General features: G+C 36.7%; 1 protein-coding gene across 4 annotated transcripts in view; it reads left to right on the top strand.

Moving 5' to 3' along the window:
- The window catches only part of LOC134795644 (uncharacterized), a 439378-nt gene that overhangs the window by 323400 nt on the left and 89009 nt on the right, over positions 1 to 26969 (top strand). For all 4 annotated transcript variants that reach the window (XM_063767547.1, XM_063767546.1, XM_063767545.1 and 1 more), the window contains exon 8: positions 21009 to 21204. In XM_063767547.1, the coding sequence (XP_063623617.1) occupies positions 21009 to 21204 (196 nt within the window). The remainder of the gene's footprint in view (positions 1 to 21008; positions 21205 to 26969) is intronic.

Below are 26969 nucleotides of genomic sequence, written 5' to 3'. Positions count from 1 at the left end.
CCTGGCAACTGGTTGATCATGCCACTTGTCATTCGATAAGTGACGTCACAGAAGTAGTTTATCATATACCTCGTCCATTTATCGAATTATGCAGAATAAAACTATTAGAACATCTTTTCAATAAACTCCGTCATACATAATTATTAATCAGTAATATTAATACGAAATATAATCACTTCAAAGTAGTTTACAAATCTTAGTAGTAGGTTAACTTACTGTTTCTCTTGTCAACCGTGGTTTCGTATCGTACCCACATAAATAACAAAGTCTATGAAATTCACGTGATGTTGTGTTAAGTGTTTAAATAGTGTAATATATTATCAGCATTGGATGTCAAAGAGAAACAGGTCAGTTCATACGTAATACAATTTGTGAATAGAACAACAATATTCTAACACATGCAATATTCGATACATTGCTAACTACACAGTACAAAAACATTAGTAGATCGATCAAATAGGTACCATTGACCGGGGTGACTTTCAAATGCAGGGGCGACTTTAAAATTCTAGTTTTTAAGCCATAATATATATTTATGCGAGATTTTTTATAGTAGGTGAATATGAATATATAGTAATCTGACTAGTTACAGGAACATTTTCAGTAAATAATGAATAATGGTAATTCTATGGCCGTTTTAAATCTATCAAAGTAACCCCAAATTTTCCAAAGTCACCCCGGTCTACGGTACCGCAATGTAACGAAATTGCATGCAAGTACTTGCAAACCCTCTAAAGGAGGCTTTACTTAAATTTTTGTATTGCTTCTGGCATGGCACTAGATATAATTTAAGTACTATCTTCTATATAAACCTGGATCAATTAAAATAAATCTCTCTGATCTGTAACTGTACCCTTTTCACGCAAATAAATGATTTATGATTATGATTATGATTAAATTATTCTTTACTATGTTTTCCTAAATGTATTGTAACAAACTCTATGTACTTCGAAAATATAAACGAAATTAGATTGAAAGTGGCATTTATATTCTCGCGTATCCTCAGTGCCCCATAAACCGGTTAACGAGAATCGAAGTACCTTATTTGTTTTTGGGGCATTCTCATTAATAGTATTTTTAACCGACTTCAATATTTCGAAAGGAGGAGGTTTTCAATTCGGTTGTATGCTTTTTTTCCTATCATCTTTAACTTAATACATAATTATGGATATGGATTAAGTATAAATAAATCCACATATTTGTCACCTGCAATAATATTATACTTTCTTAGGACTCTACAACTAAGATCTGTACACAAATCCATTTCTAGTTACAGTAAATGAAATGCAGATTGAAAGTAACTTCCATCGGCGTTTTTCGTGAGTGCCCCCGCTGTACGCTGTGCCCCATAAACCGGTTAACGAGTATCGGAGCTCGTAACGTCGTGATTAAAGTGCCGGTTTACGAGCTGCAACTATCGTCCTCTGCGAAAACAGCCAAACAACTACGCTGTTTTCTGCGCTGTGACGAGAGTGTAGATACAGGGTTTATCTTTTAAATGAAGCAAATAAAAAATGCATGGAATTTGAAAACCGTAAAAAACAACCGTTACCAAATACTTATTTTTTGGTTTTTAAGATTTTTAGAAATTTGTTTTTCTAACATACAAGCAATTTTCCGTGGTGGGTCCATAATATTTATTTATTTATATCTACTCTCTATGAGCAATCTACCATGACTTCAGGCAACTGGGTGTGGTTGGGACCATGCGATGCCAATAAATGCATTATCCATTCACTCATTCACTCGTGAGTGACATAAGTAATCATACTCGTATTGGAACAAACGTCACATTTTGCCCTTAATCATGTGCCCAATGTTGCGTACCCCTGCTAATTACGTTAGGCTCGGACTACACACATCCCGATAGCAACGGATCATGGAAATTACGCAAATCAGTAGGCATTAGCTATTAGTGTGGCGATGAAAGCTCATACAAGCAATTTTTTTGCCGTAATGTTACGAGCTTACCTCCATAAATAGCAAATTGATCTTATTTTTTTACGATTGCAGCGTCACCTGAGCTTAGTTTTGCGCGTCGATTCAGATTTTAATGTGTGTTCCATCAGTTATCTCATAAAGTATGAATGCTACTGTCAGATATCGCCAACCATTTCCAACAACGATTAATAACTAAAAGCCTTCGCCTTAACGCAGGTACAGTCATTTCGCCGATGACAGTCGAGTACGTCAACTGGGTCAGGCGTCGCCAACCGCTCGGTCCACCTCGTCCCCCGCTTGGCGTATAACATATCTCTCTAAATCCTGCTGTCATCTTTCTATTCAAAAGAATACCTTATGTATTAGTGTTCAAGGTTCAATTTAGGTTTTCAGAAATCGAGCACATGTCGGAATTTACAAGCGCAGCGACGATTACGGGCGTTATAGGGGAATCCCCGGGCGAGGCAGGGGTCTGGAACCGATGGCGCGGTTTTGAAAGGAGCGTGGGAATTTTTATATGTACATAATGTAGCTATAGCATATATAACTTGTGGATGTACAGAACTTAATGGTTTTCTGTTTTCGTATTCATGGTTTTACTTAATTTATGTATTTATTTTTACGTATGCCTTAATATTTATTCGCAGATATATTCAGGTTCTCTTTACTGCTCCGTCAAAGATAAACATGTGCAAAAATATAAACAAAACAAGTAACTTCAATGGGTTTACGAAAGGATTGGTATTTTATTTTTATATAACCATTATTTTTGTTTCTCCATTTATTCCTTTACGTTATGGTAATGATCATTTAATATTCAGTACTCGTCGTTATTTTTCCTTCACATCAAAAGGTTTAATTTTAAATTTAAATCGCACTTAACGGCCTGCATATTTAATTTTATTGCATATTTCTTCGTTTTTATATCAAAACGGCGCAATGGGATCACATCAAATAATAAGACAGTAACAGCCCGATTCGAACTTTAAGATACGTCCATTAATAGATCTAGAAACGATATGGGTTAGATATGTCAGTGTCAAATGTGACGTTTCTTCAAACAAAAACGTCACTTTTGACACTGACACATGTAATCCATATCATTAGATAAATTTGTAACTACAGTTCGAATGCCGCCTTGAACAAACTGTCAGAATATCCTTGTAAGTTTTCCATTCATGTCAGTAGGCCAAGAACGTTAAAAAAGTAATGAAAACAAAATGTCCCCAGAGCTGTGTTTTCTTTCCCAGCAAACTAACATCATTTTGGGAATTGGTATTCCAAACTTAAATAACAAAGTAACGACTTTTCTTAACCGGATCTCGAGGGATTTGACTACCTAATACAAATAGTAACAATTCGAATATACTTCTTGATATCAAAAGAACAATCTACTATCTGAATAGGCCTCTCAGGCGAATGATAACAAAAGAACATCATTTTGTACATCAAAATGTAAGATCGAATTGGCCTCATTGTATATCATTTCAAACAAGTCGTATCTAATTAGTACACTTGTATAAAGATACGACATTTTGGTTTAGAATGGTGCAGTATTGGATTAAAAGTTGTGGAGTTTTATGCTTCCTTACCCCACTTTTATGTAAAAACGGTCTCAATCATTTTCGATTGTTCGCTTTCACTGATTTTAAAAAGCGAAAAGTTGGATTCGGACAATTTTGCTGGAGTATCGTACTCGAATCTTTTGATAGGTTTGTGTAAACGGTTCGAATAAGCCTTTTATTTATTTTTGTATATTAACGAAAAATACAATAAAAATTCTATAGAACTTGTATAGATATCTTTAAGGATCGCACTCAGGCCTACATTTCTCAAATGTGCTGCTTTTTTTCCAGAAAAAATTGGTTTGCCAGACTACCTATACCAGCGATAACCTATATATTAGGTACTTATTCCATGCTCTGGGTTAGTAAAATTCTAATTCTATCTACAATTCCGCCATTTTATTACCAACATGCACTGTCGTGCCAACACGACGGAAACATTCCAGTCCAACAGGAACCGATTAAAAACTGCATTCGAATTTGGAACTTTCGCCATGTTGGCACTAACTCGAATTTATGCCGTTACAATGTTGGCAGCATTGAAAATAACGGCCGCTGGGATGTTCTAACCACAGGTTAACAATGTACAGTCACCTGCAATAATATGTTACTCCCCGAAGGTCGCAAAAATATATGACACGCTCTTATGGCTCTACAAGTAAGATCGTGTCAGATATTTTTGCGGCCTTCGTTGTGTTACATATTATTGCAGGTGACTGTACAGTTGCCATCAGATATAGTAATAGTAGTAATCACTTTATTGTACACAACATACTACTTAGGTTTACAAAAATAAATTACAGTAATGGAAGTACAAAAGCGAACTTACCCCTATAAGGGATCGGGATTATCAAAGCCGCCCAAGTGCTCACCACCCACATAACTAGCCTCTCTTCTTTCTTCTTCTTCCGGGCCATTATTATTCCCATCTCTAGTTGGGGTCGGCCATCCTTATACCATTCCGCCACTTTATGCGGTCTGCTGTCATACTTTTATCTATGCCTGCTGCTTCCATGTCTCTTTTAACGGTGCTGCTCCAAGTTGTGAGGGGTCATCCTCGGCTTCGGCTACCCTCCCTTATGTTCAAATGACAAGAGCTGTACTGAAGTACAGCTCTTGTCATGTGGCTTTCATCACGTCTCATGACGTGGTCATTCCAGCATAGGCGCCGCTTCCGCCAATTTGTCCCACCCACATAATATAACTAGCTAATCAATATAAAATCAAAATCATATTAGTTTAGTTCGAATGCGGCTCCTGATTAGTGTTTAGTTCGTGTTTTAATCAAGTTTCGCGAGCAACTACGAATTAGCTGGTACCGACCTAGTTCCCAACATGTACAGAGTTTCGGTACGTGTATCGCTAACTTCATTTTCGCTATTTCAACCGTCTTTGCAGTAAAACATGCTAACATTTAGTTTGTGTCGACTAACGAAGAAAGTAGAGTTTGTAGAAACAATTTTTCAAAAAGTAGGTGCGTACCTAATAAAAACACCGTCAAACTGCTAACATAGATAGGTACCATTCAATAAGGATATTAATTTTAAACATCGTGTTAATTAATGACCTCGCTTCCCTCGTCCGTTAATATTACACTCGGCGGGCAATTCCCTATTTCCAGTAGGTAGGTATACTGAAAACAAGCAAGTTTAAAATCACATGTCTATCAGGCCAATTCGAACGACATTAGAATGACATCGAACTGATGTCATTAAGTTATCGTGCATTTTACTCGCACTCGTCCGTACATGTATTGGCGCGAGCGAGACGCATGATGACTAAATAACATCATTCTGATGTCAGTGTACGTTCTAATTGGCCCGTTTATTGTAATTGTCAGACGCAAAAGAGAACAAATCCACATATTTTACGCCCTAGGGAAAGAAAGTATTCAATATGCCAATAACATATTAATATTCAACATTCATACTTGTTTGACGCAAATACGCAATATGTCCGAACGGTGATTCAATTATGAAAATGAATCATGTTTCCGTTTTTAATTGCTGTGGATTGTTTCATGCATATCTTGTTAAGTAATGGAAAAATATGGTTCGCGATTGGTTTACACGAGTTTAGTTGGCACTCGGAATTATTATGATAACTAGTACAGAGTGCAGCTATTTATACAGAGTGGAACATTACTAGAGACTGAGCTGAAAGGATAGGATAGTGTTATCTAAGTGATCTACAATCGTGAATAGAATCAGGCGTTACTTTGCGGAAATCCATACTAATTAAAACCAAAATATTACTTTGCTAATCCGCGAAAAGATAACGTGCTAGTCAATCAGTGCTAACCCGTTATACTTACTTGCGTATTTTTACATGCAATTAATATTCCCACCCTCCCACCGCAAAAATAAATACGCAAATAAATATAACAAACCACCACCAAAAGAATAAACCTCGACACGTGTTTCGCCTCTCTACGAGGCATCCTCAGGAGTTGTTGACGGTCTGACGCCCGGGAACGGTTCCGGTCATATTAATTGCATGTAAAAATACGCAAGTAAGTATAACGGGTTAGCACTGATTGACTAGCACGTTATCTTTTCGCGGATTAGCAAAGTAATATTTTGGTTTTAATTTTGATCTACAATCGAGTTATTATCAGTGATCGTACATTTTCCAGCATTTTGGTGCAGCAGAGTGGTGTTAACGGAATTGGTATAGATAATTTCAACTGAAATGGTAAATTAAGGTTGATATCAACGTAATAAACGCTAATTAATCATTAGGGTTGAAATTATTTATACCAATTCCGTTAACAACACTTCGCTGCACCAAAAATGCTGGAAAATGTACGATCACTGGTTATTATGATCGTAAACTGATTGGTGCAGGTGAAATGAAGTGAAAGTCGTGCGTGAGATGCGCGCCAGTCATCAAGACCATCGTCGAGGTCGTATCAAAACCAAGTTCATCCCCACTTCTTAGATACATGGCACACCAAGAATAAGCGGGCATCTCGCTCGTTTCTTCCCAGAACGTGCAGAACGTGGAATGAGGTGCCTCCTGAGGTATTTCCTTTGCGCTGCGACATGGGATTCTTCAAGAAGCGGGTATTTAGGGTTCTCAAGGGTCGGCAACGCTTAAGTGGCTCCTGTGATGTTGCTTATGTCCATGGGCGACGATGACCGCTTCCCATCAGGCGGCTCGTCTGCTCGTTTGCTGACTATCATATAAAAAAAAACCAGTTCAAAACATAACAAACTTTTAATTTTGAATGGACCTCCAGTGAGGCTTTCTACGTGTAAAGGGCGCTTTAACGATCTGAAACGTAAACTTGCCGCGTAAAATAGTTTTAAACATATTCTCAAAGTATGCTCCATGGAGCTTTGTAGGGCTATGCAAGGCCGTTTCGTTAAAACTGGCTAACAACTTCATGTTTCGAGTTATTAGGAGATTCACACACACATGGTAGGTACATACAACACACCGAGGACGCGACGGCACGAGATGGCAAGGTGACAGTCCATTTCCAACGACAGCACAGCACTACCATTCATTTTACTATGGAAATTGACAATAACACCGACGCGTTCGTACTAGTAGTACAGATGCGGTCAGAAATGGAATGTTACCCTTATATGTCACGTGAGCGTGACATGTCGCGTGAGATTATGGTATATAAAACTATCTCATGTCCTTTCTTGGGCCTCAAACTATCTCCAAATCAAATTTCATCTAAATTGGTTCAGTGGTTTAAGAGTTAAGAGGTAACCACAGAGCTTCAAGTTTCGTGTTAACAGAGTAACTTTCGCTTTTATAATATTAGGGATTATTAATATTATTGTACTTATGATGGTAAACACATCACATAAAAAGTACTCAATTGTAGAAGAGGTTGATTTCTTATTGCACCTTTATGGTAGTAGATACTTTAAAATATTCAAAAACAATAATAATTAAATTTTTAGTTCAAAACGCCGCCTAAAATGTCTAATGAAAAAACTTTACGTCCTACGAAATCTTATAGCGTCTCAAACGCAGTTATTATAAATATTAAGTTAAATTACATAGGTGCACCGAAAAGTTACAAAGAAAATAAAAATTATGAAATATCACTATAGAAACTTTTAGTACCTAACGGCTAACTACACTTTAAAGTTACAGGCGTAAACATCCTGCATGTGTATGAAAGTTGTTTTATACGCCGTAAAAACGTTATAAAAGTATTCATCGACTATTAAAACTTAGTAACGTTCATATAATAAATTTACGCCGAAGTAAAAACTTTTGTAAATCTGCCAGCAAAATGAAATTTCTTGACTTTGCAACATAATGTGTTTTACTGCGTTACCGCATCCGCTATTATAGCGAAAAGCAGCCATTATATAACCTGTCCGGCAAAATAATTTTGAGCTGCTGTAAAAATGTAACAACGTTAACTGCCCATTGAAACCTGTGATTTTTGCTAAAATGGTGAATGTAACGGTTCTTATATTTGTTATGGTTGTTGCGACCGGTCTGGCCTAGTAGGTAGTGCCTGTGAAGCCTATGGTCCTGGGTTCGAATCCCGGTAAGGGCATTTATTTGTGTGATGAGCACAGATATTTCTTGCTGAGTCATGGTTGTTTTCTATGTATTTAAGTATTTATGTATTATAATATATCGTTGTCTGAGTACCCACAACACAAGCCTTCTTGAGCTTACCGTGGGACTTAGTCAATCTGTGTAAGAATGTCCTATAATATTTTATTTATATAATCTTCCACCTTAGGGCAAGTTCTTAACACCAGATAGCTTGTCTTATACAATTGGCTACTTTCTTCACTTGTATCACAAATGTATATTTTGTATAGAGTATCGGAAATGAATATTATCTGCAACATTCTAATGCAGGTTGCCGGTAAACTCTTTACTGCACTTAAGCGCAACCGCAACCGTTATGGCCGCTAAAGCATAAAACACATATTACCTGTCGGGATAGTGGCTTTCAACAATGTTGCTATAGGATGAGATGGGTATTAAAAAGATTTTCTCGCTGCCTTAAAAGCTATGTGCGAGATTTTATATTGTTCTGATCTTTTTCACAGACTTTAATGTATATTCCATAATTTTTCCAAAACGGTAGGACCGATTTGGACTATAGATACTTTTCTTCGCACCAGCTCGTAAAGTATTCCCTAATATATTCTTCAGAAACCAATGAAAAAGTTCCATTTTATCCACAAAAGTGGTAAAGGAAACCGATTCAAATGTTGAGTCATTTCCTTTAGCAAGCTAGTTGAATTCACTTTTTATGTGATGATTTTGAATGATAAGTATTTAATTTGGATCGCATTTGTAAAAATGAACAGTTAGTCTTTTTCACGCATTGCTGTGGAGATAAATTTTGTGTTTCTCTACGTAGCAAAGTTTGTTTAACCCTCATGCTTTGAAACCTTTTAATTTTTCCAACTACGTTCGCTATGCTCGTGCTTATGTTTGGAATCTTTCGCTTGCTCGGGTATCAATATTAGCACGAGGAGTAAAACAAAAACTTTTCACCCTTGTAAAACAAAAAACTATTAACTACTCGTACCTACGTAGATATCACTAAACGCTTTTCTAAACTTTAGAGTCTAAAGTGTGTTAAACAAAGAATTAAATAAGTAATTCAATTTCTTAATTACATTTTTAATTTTATTCCCCTTTGCTCTGAAACACACAGTCACATCCAACCACTTTATGACAAAACAATGCGAAGGTAGCGTGCGCGTGTAAGTAAGTTTTAATTACGTACATTAAACAATGATGCTTTCAAACTTCGCTTTTAATTACCTTTCATTAGCGTAGGTGTTCATGTCTAAGGATGGTCGCAAAAGAAAAATACATAATTATGTATACATATAGTTTGCTTACACAGATCGACCTAGCCCCAAACTAAGTGTACTAGGTATGGGTACAAGTCGACGATAATAATATACATACGTACATAAATACATATACTAAATATAAATACATAGAACTTCCATAACTCAGAAACAAATATTCTTAATGAACACACAAATAAATGTCCTTCCAGGATTCAAACCCGGGACCTCCTGCTTCGTAGGCAAGGTCCCTGCCAGTACCAATTAACTAGGTTAGGAGGCCGTTAAAGCATTTCAAAGTATATTGGCTAGTCTAGTCAGTAGTGAATTTACCTGGGAAGCTGAGGGGTGGTCTTGTGTTCAAATCTTAATGCCCATTCGTGAAACATTTATTTTAGAATACCATGATAAAATTGCCGAACTAAGTGTTAAGAAAAATTTATTAAAATAAGCTGTTACACATTGATACGATTCTCTAATACTTACATAGTTCCTAGTTCCCACTTTTTGTATGCTGTAAAAAACATTTTGTGTTACGGGTAAAGCAAGAATTTTATTCAGTGTGCGAGTTATATTTAAAAGTATAACTCACACTTATTTCTGTTGCACGTCTACGAAACCCTAATTTAACAATATCACAAAACCAAAGAGTGAAATTAAGATGTAGGTACCTTCTTTTTGAAGCATGTTTAAAGCACCGTTAACAATGTCTATAATAATATATTATGTGAGAATATGAATTAACATGTGTGCGACCGACCTAAACCGCTCCCTCATAAACTCTCCACAACACGTGACTCACATGGCTAAATACCTCTTAATGTTGACTAGCCGTGCGGAAATGCCACGTTTCTGCCCTAGGCATTTAATGTGGAAAATCAATGTGAGCCGTATCGTATTATCATCACTTTATTATTTACATCAGTTGTTGTTGAATTCAGGACAAAGTTGGCAACAGACTGCCATAAGACAATGCGGAGCTTTAGGCTCCATTTAGACAGATCAAGAAATTGCTTTGCATAACATCTTAGTATTTGGACGATCGACAGATTTTTTTATACTTCAGAGTATTCAATGAGTATTGCATGCAAGATCTCGCGCCGTGTGAATGGAGCTTTAATCCCTCTTGAACTCCACCACAACATATGGTATCAACGCAAACACTTTAATGTTACCGATCGGTGTCGGGAAGCAACGTTAACAATATTTAATTACACGAACGGGTCTACCGCGATATAATTTCATTGTTTTTACCTTAAATTTCGACGTTTAAGCCTGAGTTGCGCCAGCTGTGGTCACGGGAAGAATCGAGGGGAGGGTTGTGTAATTAAATATGTGTACAAAACGCAAGAGTTTAAAGTGTTATAAGTGTTATTTATTTATAATATTTGAAACTTTCGCGTTTTGAACACATACTAACCACCACCAGCGAAACCTGTGTCAAAACGTCAGTAAATAAAAGTAATAAAATAAATTCGCGATAGACCCGTCTATAATGTGAGTTAATATGTTATTTATTTATTTATTTAAACTTGATTTCACAGTAAAAATTGTACATAAGGCGAACTTAATGCCAGAAGGCATTCTCTACCAATTAACCCTCGGGCCAAACATGATCTGTCTAATACATGAGAATAGGTATGAGTTAACACGTGTACAGCCAACTTAACGCCCATTCCCCCATAAACACTTTCCACAGCACGTGACTCACATGGCTAAACCTCTTAATGTGGACAGCCGTGCGGAAATGATCACGTTGTAGGCCTAGGCCTTTATTGCTCTTGTTAAAACAAGTGTTTTGCTTTTATTTAGCATATTAAAGTCTTTATTGAAACATTAAACAAATAAATATAAATTTTGTTAGTGTTTCAATAAAGACTATATTATGCTAAATTTAAATGTTTTGCTGGACCTTTGTATTTTTATTAACTATACGAAAAGATCTGCAAACTAAAATTCGAAAGTGTCTGATTTTAATGTTTAACCTTTCGCTCATTAAATTAATTAATTAAATTTAGCCACAAGTGTTTAAGTTTTTACGTTAATGTTTTGGACCTTTTCGATTTTATTAACTTTGATACGAACTAAAATTCAAAAGTGTGTAATTTTAATGTTTAACCTTTCGCTAATAATTCATTAATTGAACGAATGAATGCTAAAAAAATGTTAACGCTACACAAAACCCGCCATACGATTGTATGCCCTTGAAAATAATCATGACTCATATTATGCTTCTTTGAACAAACATGTTTTGATATTTGGTGCACTGAGGCAAAAGAAATGCATTCGAATAACAAAACAGGTTATTCTATTGCAAAGAATATTTATCGAACTCGTAATAAATTTTAGACATACCTAATACCCTTACCAGGTTCCGAATCCAGGCAGACCGAAACTATTCATTAAAGTGTCATTCTATGGAACTTGCTAACTATGTAAATTTTATTATAATTTTAATAGATGATAAACTTAACTTCAGAGGGCATATGATTGCTGTCTCAGGAAGAGTAAGGAAACTGATATATTCAATTCAATTCAATATATTTATTTCAGACTGCATAGGTCCATAAAATTGTTAGTATTACAAGTACTTACATTTAAGAGTTAGTGCCTACATACTAAACATACATTAAAATAATTAATAATTATTATAATATCCACGACACAAAACTAATTAACATGTAATAATAATATATCAAAATTAAAATTAAAATCAAAATTAAACAATTGAATTCCTAATTATTTTACATTAAAAATGAGAGGTCTGTCGCCTGTATGCAAATAGTTCCAATGCCTCATAACAGGGCACTCACACTTTTCAATAACAGCACTCAGGAGGCTATTGGTACTCTCTCGCACTCTGCGCATCAGGGAGGCAACACGTTTCCGCAGTATCGTATTAAAGCCATCCGTGTTATCCTCTAGAAACATGCGCGACGCACTGCACCAGCGAGGCAGCCCCAACAGCATCCTGAGGGCGTTATTGTACTGGACTCTTAGACTATTGATGGTTTTTCGAGTGTAGTTGGTCCATAGGCTGCAGGTGTAAAAGGTCTGGCAATACGCTTTAAACAATGTGATTTTTACGTCACGTGAGCACCTAGCAAACCTACGAACCAACATATTAGCTCTCATCGCCATAGCCCTTCGTTCACGTTCGATGTCCGCGTCATCGGAGAGGCTCTCGGTAACCCAGTGACCAAGGTACATGAACTCGGTAACCTTTTTCAAGGGGACTCCAAGCAGTTTTACTGGTGGCACTGCTCTCAGTTTTCTAGTTCCAGCCTTGAAAACGAGAAGTTCACTTTTCTTAACATTGTACCTTAGTCCATGGGCCGCCGCGTACCCCTCACAGATATCCACTAACATCTGAAGAGCCCTTACCGAGGGACACAGCAGCACCATATCGTCGGCGTAACTGATATTATTAACGAACTTTCCATCTATAGAACAGCCTACGCCGGCACTGCTGAGCTCCTCGAGAAGGTCGTTTACATATAGGTTGAAAAGTCGAGGAGAGGACAGCCCCCCCTGCCTCACCCCGCATTCCAGCCCATACTCCTCAGAAAGAGAACCAGCCCACCTAACCATATTCGTTTGATTTGTGTACCAAAAGCGAAACAATACAAATATATACAATGAAAATACTCCGTGAGTCTGCTAACCTTTGCCTACTTAAAACAGTTTATTTGGCCCTTGGACAATCAGTAATAAACTACTGTATTCTGGCCTGGGGAGGCACCACATCGACAAACCTTTTAAAACTTGAAAGAGCACAAAGAGCAGTTCTAAAAGTAGCCCTGAGAAAGCCAATTAGATATCCCACTGTTAATTTATACCGTGAAGCTCAGGTACTCAGTGTCCGAAAGCTCTATTTATTAAGAGTCGCGTTACATGTACACAAATCAGTCTTAAACTTGCCCCAATATAATACATTACTTAAATATCGAATATTCAAAATACCTATCACCTCAGTCAAGACTTCATTTTCTCACCGCTTCGCAATCTTCCTGTATCCCCGTATTTACAATCGCTTAATTAGGCTCTATAAATTTCAGGAAAACTCAGTAATTCAAACAAAAAAACTATTATTAAACTGTTTGATGCACCTATCCTACTCAGAGACTGAAAACCTCATAAGGATACCATATTGATACAAACCTTCATACTCATATGGACATAAACATACGCACTCAATCACACACATACACACACAACACATCCACATTCACAAGCACCCACACATACACACACACAATCATAAATTAGACTAGTGACTTAAATTTCTTTTTATTATGTTAAGTCATTCTTTTTCCATCTCAGTTTGTTTTACGTTCCTTTCACAGTATTCAGTATTACCTGCTGACTAGCTTTGTATACATTCTAAATGATAAAACTAGTGTAATTCAGTTTTGTAATAGTCTCACTGAAATACTTTATAATTATTACCTTTACTGTTATATATTTTTTAGATAGTATTCTAAAGTGTCAAGCTCCTCCACGGGACAGGCGTTGCCTAGTGTGGAGGTCAGTAAAAACTGTACCTTTGTGAATATTCATTAGAAAATAAACATTTTATTATTTATTATTATTAAATAAACCGCCATATTGAAATTTTCAAAGAATGATGAATTTACTAGTGACTTTTTGTTTACATAGTTAGCAAGTTCCATAGAATGTCACTTTACTTATTGTGTGCTAGAGTCTGTGTAGAAAGAGAAGAGTCGTGGAATATATGGGGTCCAATACATTCCACGACTCTTCTCTTTCCGAACAGACTCTAACTGTTAGGCTAGGAGGCTGTCAGACATATCGATTAATGCTCTATATTAATATATTTTGTTAAGTAATTGTATTAGTAAATATAAATCATATATTGGCAATAACGGTCTGACATGAAGCGAATAGTTTCCATTGTATTTCGGTCGACTGATTAAGTTCGTTTGTCCATTTTATTGCGTCCTAATTTATATTGCTGTTCATTGCGGTGCATTCAATCTACTGGTCAAGAACAAATGACGTATCTGAGTATGTTTTAATTAAGTGTGCGCGACAAAAAAGCTGGAACAAAAAAAAATTCTAGAATCATCATTGAAAAGCGTCATCCATCGTCGAAAATCATCAGAAGATCAGGCTGCGTAGCCAACATGCCAATCGTGCCAACTAGTAGTCGTGTCAAACTCAAACTCCTCCTCCTACCTATCATAACTAAATCAAAACTTAAACAAATTGTTAAAACAGAATTGACCATCTCATAGGTTAAATAAGTAAAGTATAACTCCTATACTTGCTCTCTCTAGGGATACGTGTAGCTCGACGTGATAGCGATACGTGCATAAATAAAGAAGATTTTACGTTTTCTTTATTCGCGGTCGGATTTAATAAAAGGCTGTGAGGGCGTAAAAGTCATAACACGTATTTATGTTACGGTCCATTTTATGTTAGGAATTTTATTTTGTAAAATGTGAATGCTATTGTCTAGATTTGAATCAGAGTTTTTTATTTAAATGTGTAAGTGTCAGTTAGGTTGAGCAGCAATAATTCACTGACAGATTTATGTGAAGTAAAATAACAAAGTAAACAATTTGATGATTTCGGAGTACAGTACAGCATTAATATTCGTAGTAGCGGACGAAGCAACCAAAAGTATCTACCACCCTTGATTACTTTTCTAAGTAGAGATACATCTTATCAGTTTCATTGTCCTATGTAGTTCATAGGCAAAAACAAGTAACGTGTGTACTAATTATTCACGATAAACCATGATTTCTAAAGAGTTGTTTTACGGTACCGATATTTAAATTGGATCATGAAATAAAAATGTTCGAATATACGTTACTGGGGTTATAGACTCCTTATCTTTTAGCCGACCACTCAGAACTTGTCAAGACAAATGAAATTTTGATTTGTCAAAATAGAAAGGAAGGTTTTTATAGGCCTCCGGGCGACTGGATGGAATACTGTGGCATTACAAATGTGACTTTTACAAATACCATTAACGTCTTAAACAATACGACTTCCACTTCCAAACACAGGTACTGGCCCCACGGGAAATCCGTAGAATACGTGAATTTTATTACGTCTGTTATGGCGTCGGTAAATATCGGTGTTTTTTCCTATCAGGGGCGCGAAAACAGGTCATTTGGAAATACGTGATGTATGCAGAAATGTAGGTTTTTTCATTTTTTACTTTTTCCCGTGTCAATTCGTGTAGAAATAATATATACACAATTATGCCTTTCATGAGTCACGAGGCATATTTGAACAAAAAAAAGGATGTTGTATTTTTGAGACGCTATCTGACCTTCTAACCTCCTAGGACACTTTAGGATCTAAAACGCCTGTGATTCTGGACTAGGTCGATTTGTGTAATATTGTTCCGTAATATTTATTTTATCTGTTACTCGCTATTACTTTTTCTCGAAAGAAATATAGTCACGAAATAGGATTAATCTCTACACTACCATTTCAGCATGAAAATCTTGTCATTACAGATGTTCTCATTCTCACCCGTACCGTGGCCCAAAATACGTTGCCAAAAATTTTTTAGGAATATTTTTTCTTACCTATTAAAATATGTGTAATTTTACAAAATTTCATATCACATTAAAGCTGCATTAATTTTGTTAAATAAATATACTTTAACAAAACGTTTTATCTTCAAAATATTCTTCTTTAGCTTCGATAAACAAACACACATGTTTGTTAATATTATCAACAATGTGCCGCAGTAAACATTCTTGTCAACGTATTTTTGGCTACCTCGTGAAACCATCATCATCATCATCATCATCATCATCATCATCATCATCATCATCATCATCATCATCATCATCATCATCATCATCATCATCATCATCATCATCATCAATGGTCTATTACTGGCTATACAATGTGGCGCTGATGACGCTTGGATCGCTTAACTTGCGAGTATCCTAAACCAACTGTCGTGGACATTACGTCCAGGGGTTGGGCCCGCCGTTTCGCTTGTCTAAGACACTTTTACTATTGGGTCGTGTTTAAGCTCCAACTTCCCGCTTAAGCCCCAAAGCAAAACCAACCCTCCCCAAGTGTTTTCAGCTGAGCTGAGCTTCGAAACCCAGCGAAGGCCGAAGGCCGAGCTCCGCATAGGGCCGAAGGCCCGAACCCTCCCTTACGAGTTCCCAAGCACGCGAGGCCGAAGGCCGAGCTGCGGAAATGAAGTGCTCGTATGCGGATCTTTTCTTTCTAGCAAAAGTACAACTTCATTACTTTTTCTCTTTGGAAAACAAACTACTACACAAAAACAACAGCACAAACAACAGCACCAACAACAAAACAACACGACAACTACACAAGACGCACGCACCGGCGCACAAAGCGACCAACTGGGTCCAGTGTGTTTGACCCCATGAAAACCACTTTGATGCTGGGTTTCCGCAAAAAAGCCCCATTATTTCACTCTTTATCTATTCTATTGTATCTCCGTCATCCAATAGATCCGTAGCTCAAAAACATTTAAAAAGCCAGATGCTCCATTGAAAAGCTCAGAATTTGCAAAAATATCCGTCAAACAGAAACTGTTATTTGTTATTTGTTCGGTGGATCTGTTTGGACTGAACGTTTTATTGCAGTGCTTGCAAACTTTATTTAAATGTTTTGTTTTACCGTTTAAGGTACAAAGTTGCAGGTTTAAGATATGTTTTTGTGGAATTCATCTTTCGTTATATTGGGTTACTTTTCAACCCAAAACATTTGGTTTGGGTTTTAGGTTGGGTTATTTGCAATTGCATATCGGGTGGAAATTTTACCAGCAGAAACAAACTTACCAATCAGTAGAGATTCTTTTTTAAGGAAGGGGTAAGTACCTATTAGACGTGCGTGCCGCCGCGGCGCGCCGCCGCTATAAGGAGACAGCGCGCGGCCGCCGCCGCCGGTAGTCTAAAATTCGCGCCGAGACATAACCCGCAAGAGGGTACAAATTTAAAATCAATGGATATAAAGCACGTGCAACGTGCCTAGCTTTAGCGTTCCGACTGTTCCGTTTTTTTTTAATTCATTGCTTGATTTATTTTAACCCTTAAATCGATAACGTCACCCATACTGGACATCCCAAGAAAAAAATTCTGCACCAAATATTAAAGCATAGCGTTACTTTCCCCTGGTAGCGTACTTACACTACCAGGAAACTACGACTACTACTACTTGAATGATATGTTATTTTTAAGTAAGTAAGAAAATATTGGGAACCAGTGTGAACATAATCTTTTTGTCGAAGTCCTACAGAACGCAGAACTTGCAAGGAAGCATCCGACAGATAGATTAAAAAAATATATTTTTATGGTGTTTTTTCCTGTGGATGTGGTGTATGTGTGTGTGTGTGTGAATTTGTGTTCATCAAGAGACAGACCCGATTTCATTTGAGAAATTTATTACGAAAATTTAGATAAAAGTGCATGCATTATTGTAAAAACCATTGCTCAGATGTGACTGCTTCCTAGGATACCCCGCTAAGTTAGATTTAATGTGAAATAAATTACGTCAATGACTGGTAAAATTTTAACACCTACGAGATATAAAGTTATTGCAAAAATATAAAAATAATAGGTTTCACTTACTTTTTTTAATATAATAAATCTAATTATAATAGGTATAATTAACAAATACAACAGAGAAGATAACGTAAATGTAACCTAAAATTAAAACTACCTACAAAACTAAACTAACATTAAAATAAACCTACTTAAAAATTAAACAACAATAGAAAAAATATGAAAGGCCTATGAAAGGTCCCCCAAGTCTGTGCCCTGCGGAAGGGTGCCCATGAGGCTGGCTACATTACCCCGCTGGATGGCTATGCCTACTCGTTGCATTCACTTACTTAAATTCATTACATAAGTTGACATTATCAGTAAGTGTATTTCTATTTAAAAAATGCAATTATTCTATATTTATTTAGAAAACATGAACTGGACTAAAAAACCCTTATACACATACAGTAGGTAGGTACTCTATACTCGGCGTGTCCAAAATACTGGACGTCTTTTCATTACGTGGCGTATCTTTTTATTTACACCGATCATAGCAACGTCCAACATACTTGACATATGTTTTTTTCAACATTATAATTAGATTTTTTTTCATGATTTTTCTATAATAAACCAAAAAAACGATGTAACACAGTTTTTTTTTGAGATTTTGTCCCTTGTTGATTTAGAGTTAATCTTGGTTTTTCATTATACGTATATTGAAAAGTTGAAAATCCCACGCCGCCGGCGTTACGCCGCCGCCGTGGATTTTTTCGTGGCGCGCCGCCGCCCGATTTTTTTCTACCGGCGCGCACGTCTAGTACCTATATTGATACGAGCTAGATACACTGAGTTAAAGGGAAATTATATCAAAAAACACATTTTAGGAAACAAGTCACTTCTGTGGACAATACAATAAAAACATTTATAGACAAGTCTATCACGAATTTATTTTATTACCTTTATTTACCGACGTTTCGAATAACAATAAAAATAATATGTGTCTCGAATAATATGTGTTCAAAACGCGAAAGTTTTAAATATTATAATTCAATAAAAGTTAACCTACTCATACCGTTTTTCTTATTTGAATCTCAAGGAGCGAAAACATGTATCCCATAAGTCACAGGTAACTTTGCAATGTCACAGGTACCTTGCGATGCGATGGAATGATTATGGGGCTCGAACGAATTAAACATACTATAAAATGAGTCCCATCAATTTATTGCTGAACGCGAGAGTAGTTTCCGTGTGGCTAAGGTAAAGGGCCCCTGTTTCGGCAGGTTAAGGCTCTTGAGAGTGAGTTGAGAGTTTGTATATTTTTTTAAATATTACTAAGCATATATCATTACCTTGAAAGCTTTTGAATAAGTTATATTAGTTCTTTGTTGATAATTTAATGTTTAAACTGTAGGGTTTTAGTTGAAACTTTATTTTATATGAATTTTGTCGTGAACCTCTTATTTGGCTCCCATTTCGTGATACAAATTTAGGTCAGCTCCTAAGTTCGTGAATTCGTGTCCCCTGTTTCGGCATAAAGTTTTCTTAGAGTAATTGGTGATAATTTGCTGATAATCATTTATATTTAACGGTCTTACCTACTTACGAATAATTGTATGGTCAAATTAAAAATAATATTAAAAAAAAAAAAAAATTGAGAGCTAGCTTAAAGTTTTTTGTACTCGTCGTCTTTAATGGTTGAATTAAGACTTTGTAAACCATATGGGTACTTTAATACGTGATTAAGAGCCAAACTATTTAAATAAATAAAATAAAAATTACAAATTAAATTAAATTAAAAAATAAAAATTATTTACAAAAAATAATTTACTATCTTATACGTTAAATATAAACATACACAAAAATAAATCAAATAAATTGAATAATAAATAAAATTGTGCTAGTAGTTAATATGAGAATATACGTGAAATATACCTTAAAAATTTTAACTCGGGTCACATTCAAACTCGTTTTATGAGAATTCTAGTGAAAAAAACATATACCGAATTTCGCTCATACGAAACTTCATGAAATACATTAATTGTTTACTAATTTATTTTTTTAATTATCTTCGTTGTTATATTTAAAAACAAGCACTCAAAATGTATCTAGAAAATCCTTGATTCGTTAGTGGCACGAAATAGGAGACACACGAAAAATAAAATGACCGCTATTTCGTGAGTCGATTTATTGCAATTTTAAGTTATTTCTATGCATATATTCAATCTTTTTTCTTATCAAATCAATTACTAAGGAACCCACAGAAACACTCCCATAACTTTTATTCCAATGGGTTTAGCTTTTCCTTCCTATAAGCTTAACAAGTGAGAGCGCGCACCTTACGCCTAAAAAAAGTGCACGCATACAACACAGCTGTTCGCGGCCCTCTGACAGTTTCGACCGTCGTATTACTCTCAGTTTAATTACTAAAATATTGGTTATTACTTTATTGAAGAGATTAAATAATACAGATTTTTTTCATATGTATAATTAAAATAAAAAATAATTGAATTCCTTATTATTTGCGCCAGAAACAAAACTAACGAAATAACGTACTAACACGAACTTGGGGCCGTTTACCTTACCACCCATAAACGCTATCAAGAACATCACTTACTTTCTATGCATCTAGCTCGTACTCGCATATCAGTGCGAGTGAGATGTATAGAAAGTAAATGACGTAGACGTTATCGTATATGTCAGTTTTGACATTGTCAGTGACTCGTACTACGGGCTCTGACCTCTCCTGCCGCCGGTGCGATCGTGCAAAGTACCTAATCGGTCACAAAATGCAGCTCACCGCTGTCTGTGTCGGTTAAAAAACAGGCCAAGTGCGAGTCGGACTCGCGCAAAGAAGGGTTCCGTACCATTTCGGAAAAACGGCAAAAGCTGCCGGGAATATTTATTTTATTCGGGAGGAGCGAATATTTATTTTATTCTGTTTTTAGTAAGTATTTGTTGTTATAGCGGCAACACAAATACATCATCTGTGAAAATATCAACTGCCTAGCTATCACAGTTCATGAGATACAGCCTGGTGACAGACAGATAGACAGATGGGGACTCTTAGTAATAGGGTCCCGTTTTTACCTTCGGGTGCGGAACCCTAAAATCAGCTCTATGTGAAGCTCGTCATTACAATTTTCACCTTTACAAACGATATACCTACTACATTACATTTTTTTTTGTTGCAGACCCATACATCGCGACCACCATACAATGCAACGAGACGATCTTCCTCTCGCACCTGCGGCCGCACGCCACCGTCTCCTCCCCCGGCTTCCCCCGCCCCTACCCTGACGACGTGGAGTGCATCAGCGAGCTGCGCGCCCCGCCTGCGCACGCGCTGGTCATACACTTTGAGGAACTGCTGACCGAGCACGAACCACAGTGAGTAATTATTTTCTAGGGCTAACGGTGCAATATTTTCGAGCGGTGGTGCCATAACCTTTGGCCTACAGTCGAGTAGATGGCGTTAATTTCAATATTTAACAAATTAAAACATATCAGTGAAAGAATAAGGATCACAGTCAAATGGCGTTCTAACAATTTTAATCTTCTGTCGAAAGATGGCAGTAAATTTACAGTGGCTACATAATTTACTTTGGCAATCCGCCTCTATACACTCTATTCTCTTTGGCTTGAGTAAGGCAGTCATTCAATCTTTCTTGCCGTATCTGGCATCAACAGTTCTTATCCTGGAACAGTTATGGAACGCTTTATTGCGACTCGCAAAACCAAACTTTGTTTTGAAGATGTGGTCACACGATGCGCAGTGGAGGTGTCCAGTCAAGTTGCGGGTATACACTATACGTGTAGGATGACTTAGGTCGCGTCTCGCGAATATATCGCTTAGCATTTAGATCTTCTAGACGCTACTGCTCAAATTGATCTATTTTCTTGTGAGTGTACATTTATTTTACTTGTTCTCGCCAGTATGGAACTCTACATATTTTGTAAGAGTAGATGATGCAGTGCAGGCAAAGATTTCGTACACAATTACAACACCTGTAATCGCCATCACCATCACAGTATCCATATTTAATTACACAAACGGGTCTACCGCGATATAATTTCATTGTTTTTACCTCTCATTCTATTTCATTGTTTGTGTGCTGTTGTGAAACCAGCGGATATATCTTCGGACCAGTGTACGGATACTGTGAGTGTTGCGTGTCGTGCCGTGGACAATAAACATTAAACTTTAACGGGTAGCTGCAATTTCTTTGTCTACCCCGAACATTTTTATAAACTAATTAGGGTAGTTTAGTGGTGTTTTATTAATATCTCCGTTGACATTTGTTGGGACGTCAGTCTTTCCGTGACCACAGCTGGTGCAACTCAGCTGAAACGTCGGAATTAAAGGTAAAAACAATGAAATTATATCGCGGTAGACCCGTTTGTGTAATTAAATATGTGTATAAAACGCGAGAGTTTAAAGTGTTATACCATCACAGTATGTTTCTCATTCGCGCGTTCATTTCACTTATACCAACTTATCCGTGCATCTATCAGCGTGACCGAAACAACTGCCCGATTCGAACTTTAAGATACGCTAATTAATAGATCTAGAAACAATATGGATTAGATGTGTCAGTGTCAAAAGTGACGTTTTTCTTTGAAGAAACGTCACATTTGACACTGACATATCTAATCCATATCGTTTCTAGATCTATTAATTGACCGGCGCGATTCGGGAAATGAATTAGTGATTCACCAGATATGAAATAGTAAAGATTTGTAACGTTCCACGGCAAAAGGTACCTTATGGCGGTTGGCGCTTACGCTATTATTAACGCCGCTCCAATATTATTGCGGCCGCCGTAAAGTACCTTTTTCCGTGGAACTTCACATATCTTTACTATTTCATATCTAGTGAATCTCTAATTCATTTCCCGAATCGCACCGGACGTATCTTAAAGTTCGAATCGGGCCGACGCGTATAATAACATTGATAACATGATAACTTACTACTGACATCATTCAAATATCGTTTTGATGTCAAGTGTACATTCTAGTAGACTTCACGGTCAGTTAATATTGCACAATATTAAATGCAAAGGAGACGGAACACGAGTGCAGCTGAGCCGTTTATTAAACGGCCGCTGACTGCAGGTTCATATTAAATTCTTGAAGGGTTTAACTGTCCCTTTAACTGGCGTTTAAATAAGGGCACGTCGGAGTATAAGCGCGGCAAGTAACGTAAACAATGTTTACATTATTGTAAAAGGGGTCCCTTTGTTTCCCATGAAGTTTTAAGTCCGGCGCGATTCGGGAAATGAATTAGAGATTCACTAGATATGAAATAGTAAAGATATGTGACGTTCCATGGCAAAAGGTACCATTGCCCCGGCTGAATATTGGAGCGGCGTGAATAATAGCGTAAGCGCCAGCCGCCAGAAGGTACCTTTTGCCGTGGAACGTCACATATCTTTACTATTTCATATCTATTGAATCTCTAATTCATTTCCCGAATCGCGCCGATAATGTATTGTTTATCATTTATTATTATCATTAGTCATAAAACTGCAACCGTTAACTTTTCAGGATTTTCGTAAGGTTATCCTGTAGATAGGGTTAGGTTATAGCAGAGAGGCGGCAACAGAGGGGTTTTAGTGGGTAAACCTGGGGTCTCATTAGCCCACAACAGGGAGTTCCACATAACCATCCGATATCCCGTCCCGTCCCCGCGCCGGGTGGTATGCGTAAAGCATTTCCCCTCTTAAAAAAAAAGGTTTGTTTTATGGCAATCCTGAAAAGTGACGCGTTTCTGAACCAAATAAATTATGACTAACGAAAATGCGGGCAAATAATACATTATGACTTAAAACTTTTTGGGAAACAATAGAGAGACCCCTTGTAAAATACACGTCTTCTAAAAGATCTCAACTTTACTTCCTTCAACCGTTCTAAGTTATAATATTTTGAAGCAACTCTTGCGAGAAGGGTTGAAATCTCTTTAGGCCTCTGAACTTCAAAGTTTCCTGTCGAGTAACTTTTAATTAGCCTATTAATTCTTAATATAACAAAAAGTTATCTTAAATTAATTTGGCACAATATTCTCAGCCGTATTAATCATGATACTTAACAATAAACAATGCTTAAATTAATTTATATTATATTCTCGTGTAGCTAACCCGCCTACCACTTTGTACACCAAAAACCAAAAATTCATCAAACACAGTCGTCAAAAACTTTTTACCCATTTGCACTCCATCACTACACCTTATAAAACAAAGTCCCCCGCCGCGTCTGTCTGTTTGTGTGTATGTATGTTCGCGATAAACTCAAAAACTACTGAACGGATTTTCATGCGGTTTTCACCTATCAATAGAGTGATTCTTGAGGAAGGTTTAGCTGTAACATTTGTTACCCCGTGCCGTGGCGGGTCGCTAGTATACATAAAGATTGTCTCGTTAGCACATGGGGGTCGAATCGGTAGCTTTTATAGGCTTCTATAAAGTTCTAAAGCGCCACTGTGTATTTTAGATAAGTAACTAGGCAAATTCATTCCATAAATGAATAATTTAATTAACTGTATACTAAAATTACGTGTATACGGCGAAGTCGCAGTGGCTCAGGTTAATATGCAACGCGCAATGCATATAGAATAAAATGCATATTCATAAGTTTATGTTTGTGAGCAAGTTACGAGAAAATAGCGATTTATATTACGGAGTTAGCAAATCTTTGTTAAATTAAGACGCAATGAACTGAAATAGACGTCACTCTTTATATAGTATATGACACCTGTTTCAGTTTAATAAAATAATTTGATTTGTTCCCAAAGTTATAAAGATGTATGATTACATTGACTTGTATATAAACTGCTTTTAATAAAATTTTAATTTTACGTCAAGACAGACATTACACAAATCCTGACGAGGTTTGATGCTTGAGGTGTCATCAAATAGATACTAAGCCAGATAAGATACATCACATAATAATTTGATTGGGTGATTTGGGTGTTTTAAACAATTTCGGGCTGCTAACATGAAATCAATGGAATGGCTACATAACAGTGCGTACTTATAGTTTTCTCTACGAAGCATACCTACCTATTTGTTTTAATTTTTTTTTGTATATTAAGGGGCCCACAGATTACCAGTTCGCCGGACGATATCAGCCTGTCAGTTGTTGAGAGCTGTCAAATTTTGCGTTTAACTGGCATATTACCTGCTAATAATTATGTAACAGATAACCATCTACATCCGCTACATCTTATGACTCGGGTCAAATTATACTGCGCAGAGATAAAGCAATTTAGCTACAATGAAATTAAAGCCACTTGAATTAATTCAGTTAACAACACCACAGCTAATACTGTTAACAACTACATTACTTTTTACAAGCTTTTATTTAACATGCATATTCTTGTTGCTTTGTATGTTCGGGTCAAATATTGCAAGCTAAATTAGACCCACTTCTCATTATCTCCCATGGTATACTACATTATACATGAGCAGCGATTAAATACAATCATCAGCTTCATATGTACTACGTCGCTGTCTCCTATGACTTGGACCAATATAAACTGTGCAGATATATCTACACAGGTAATTACAGCAAACTGCAGCTAAACTAACATCCCGTTACAAGGATGCTCGCGTTTTAACCGTCCGTCAAATGGGTCACCCTTTTAAAACTAAAGTTTCCTGAGTGCAGCGGTCTTCACATTGAATGCGGATCCGGACGCTGCTCTTTACGTGCATAGCGCTGTCTCGTTTACACACCGGAACGGCGTGCGGGTCAATATCACCTATATCATAGTATTCACCATGAAATCGAATGAAGAATGGAACTCAAAATATTTAGCTAGTTTTTAGGATTCCGTACCCAAAGGGTAAAACGGGACCCTATTACTAAGACTCCGCTGTCCGTCCGTCCGTCCGTCCGTCCGTCCGTCTGTCACCAGGCTGTATCTCACAAACCGTGATAGCTAGACAGTTGAAATTTTCACAGATGATGTATTTCTGTTGCCGCTATAACAAAACTAACAAATACTAAAAACAGAATAAAATAAAGATTTAAGTGGGGCTCCCATACAACAAACGTGATTTTTGACCGAAGTTAAGCAACGTCGGGCGGGATCAGTACTTGGATGGGTGACCGTTTTTTGCATTATGGTACGGATACGGAACCCTTCGTGCGCGAGTCCGACTCGCACTTGCCCGGTTTTTTACCGAAGCTTTCGACCCACCTGATGGAAAGCAGCTAGGCACCATTGCTGTAATGATGTTGCATGATAAGACACCGTTTGATATGAAAAAACACAAAAAATCATACAAGTAGTTTACATAGGATTGCATGTTTTCACTGTGATAACTGATAACTTATAAGCTTTTCAATATAGCAATAACTTAGCAAGCGCTGCGCCGCGACGCTCCGCAGGGTGCGTGACAGCCGCCACAGTCTCCTGGCCGTCGTGGCTGACAGATGGGACAGTGGCCTGATAAGGCACTGGTCCTCTCTGCACTTATCTTTAGTACCTAAGATAGTTATTTAAGTTTATTTTAAGTTAACCTTAGCTATAAGTTTTAAAGTGTAAAATGTACTTACTAACAAAATATGGACTGTTTGTCTGAAATAAATGCATTTTATTTTATTTTATTTTTATTTTATTTAATATGAGTCCATTCCTAGAATCGTACAAGACTAATATTATTTAGTAGGAGGGAGGGGGGTAAATTTCTTGTTTAACCTCTCGATCTAATAACGATATCGAAGCGTAGCAAGTGGTGCGAAAAGTGGAACTTGGAACGAGAGTTAAAATCTACCGAATGAAACACAAAAGTTATCACCACATCAAAATTAGGAAAATATTAACTGTAAAATATTACGAATAAAAACCGTATGAACGCTAATAAATATTTTTCATTCAAACTCACCTATGAGGAAAATTACATATCAACTATGAGGAAAATAAAAAAATCTTAGTGTTGACACTACAGTGTTGCCAATTTTTAATTTCTACTCTTTTTTGCCAGACTGTACATATGATGTTCTTAGTTAATTATATTAATATTTTATACTGGCAATGAAATGTCGTTGAACAGAAAAGTGCCACTTTGATCCTAGCAGGGAAGAAAAATCCATTTTCTGATTAGGTGATGTGAAAAATAGTATTATATTCTAACCACTACTCGTACTTCGTT

This window comes from Cydia splendana, chromosome 12 (assembly GCF_910591565.1).
Source record: "Cydia splendana chromosome 12, ilCydSple1.2, whole genome shotgun sequence".
NCBI classification, from domain to species: domain Eukaryota; kingdom Metazoa; phylum Arthropoda; class Insecta; order Lepidoptera; family Tortricidae; genus Cydia; species Cydia splendana.
The sequence above is the reverse complement of the archived record's forward strand: the minus strand, read 5'-3'. Positions and strand labels throughout refer to the sequence as shown.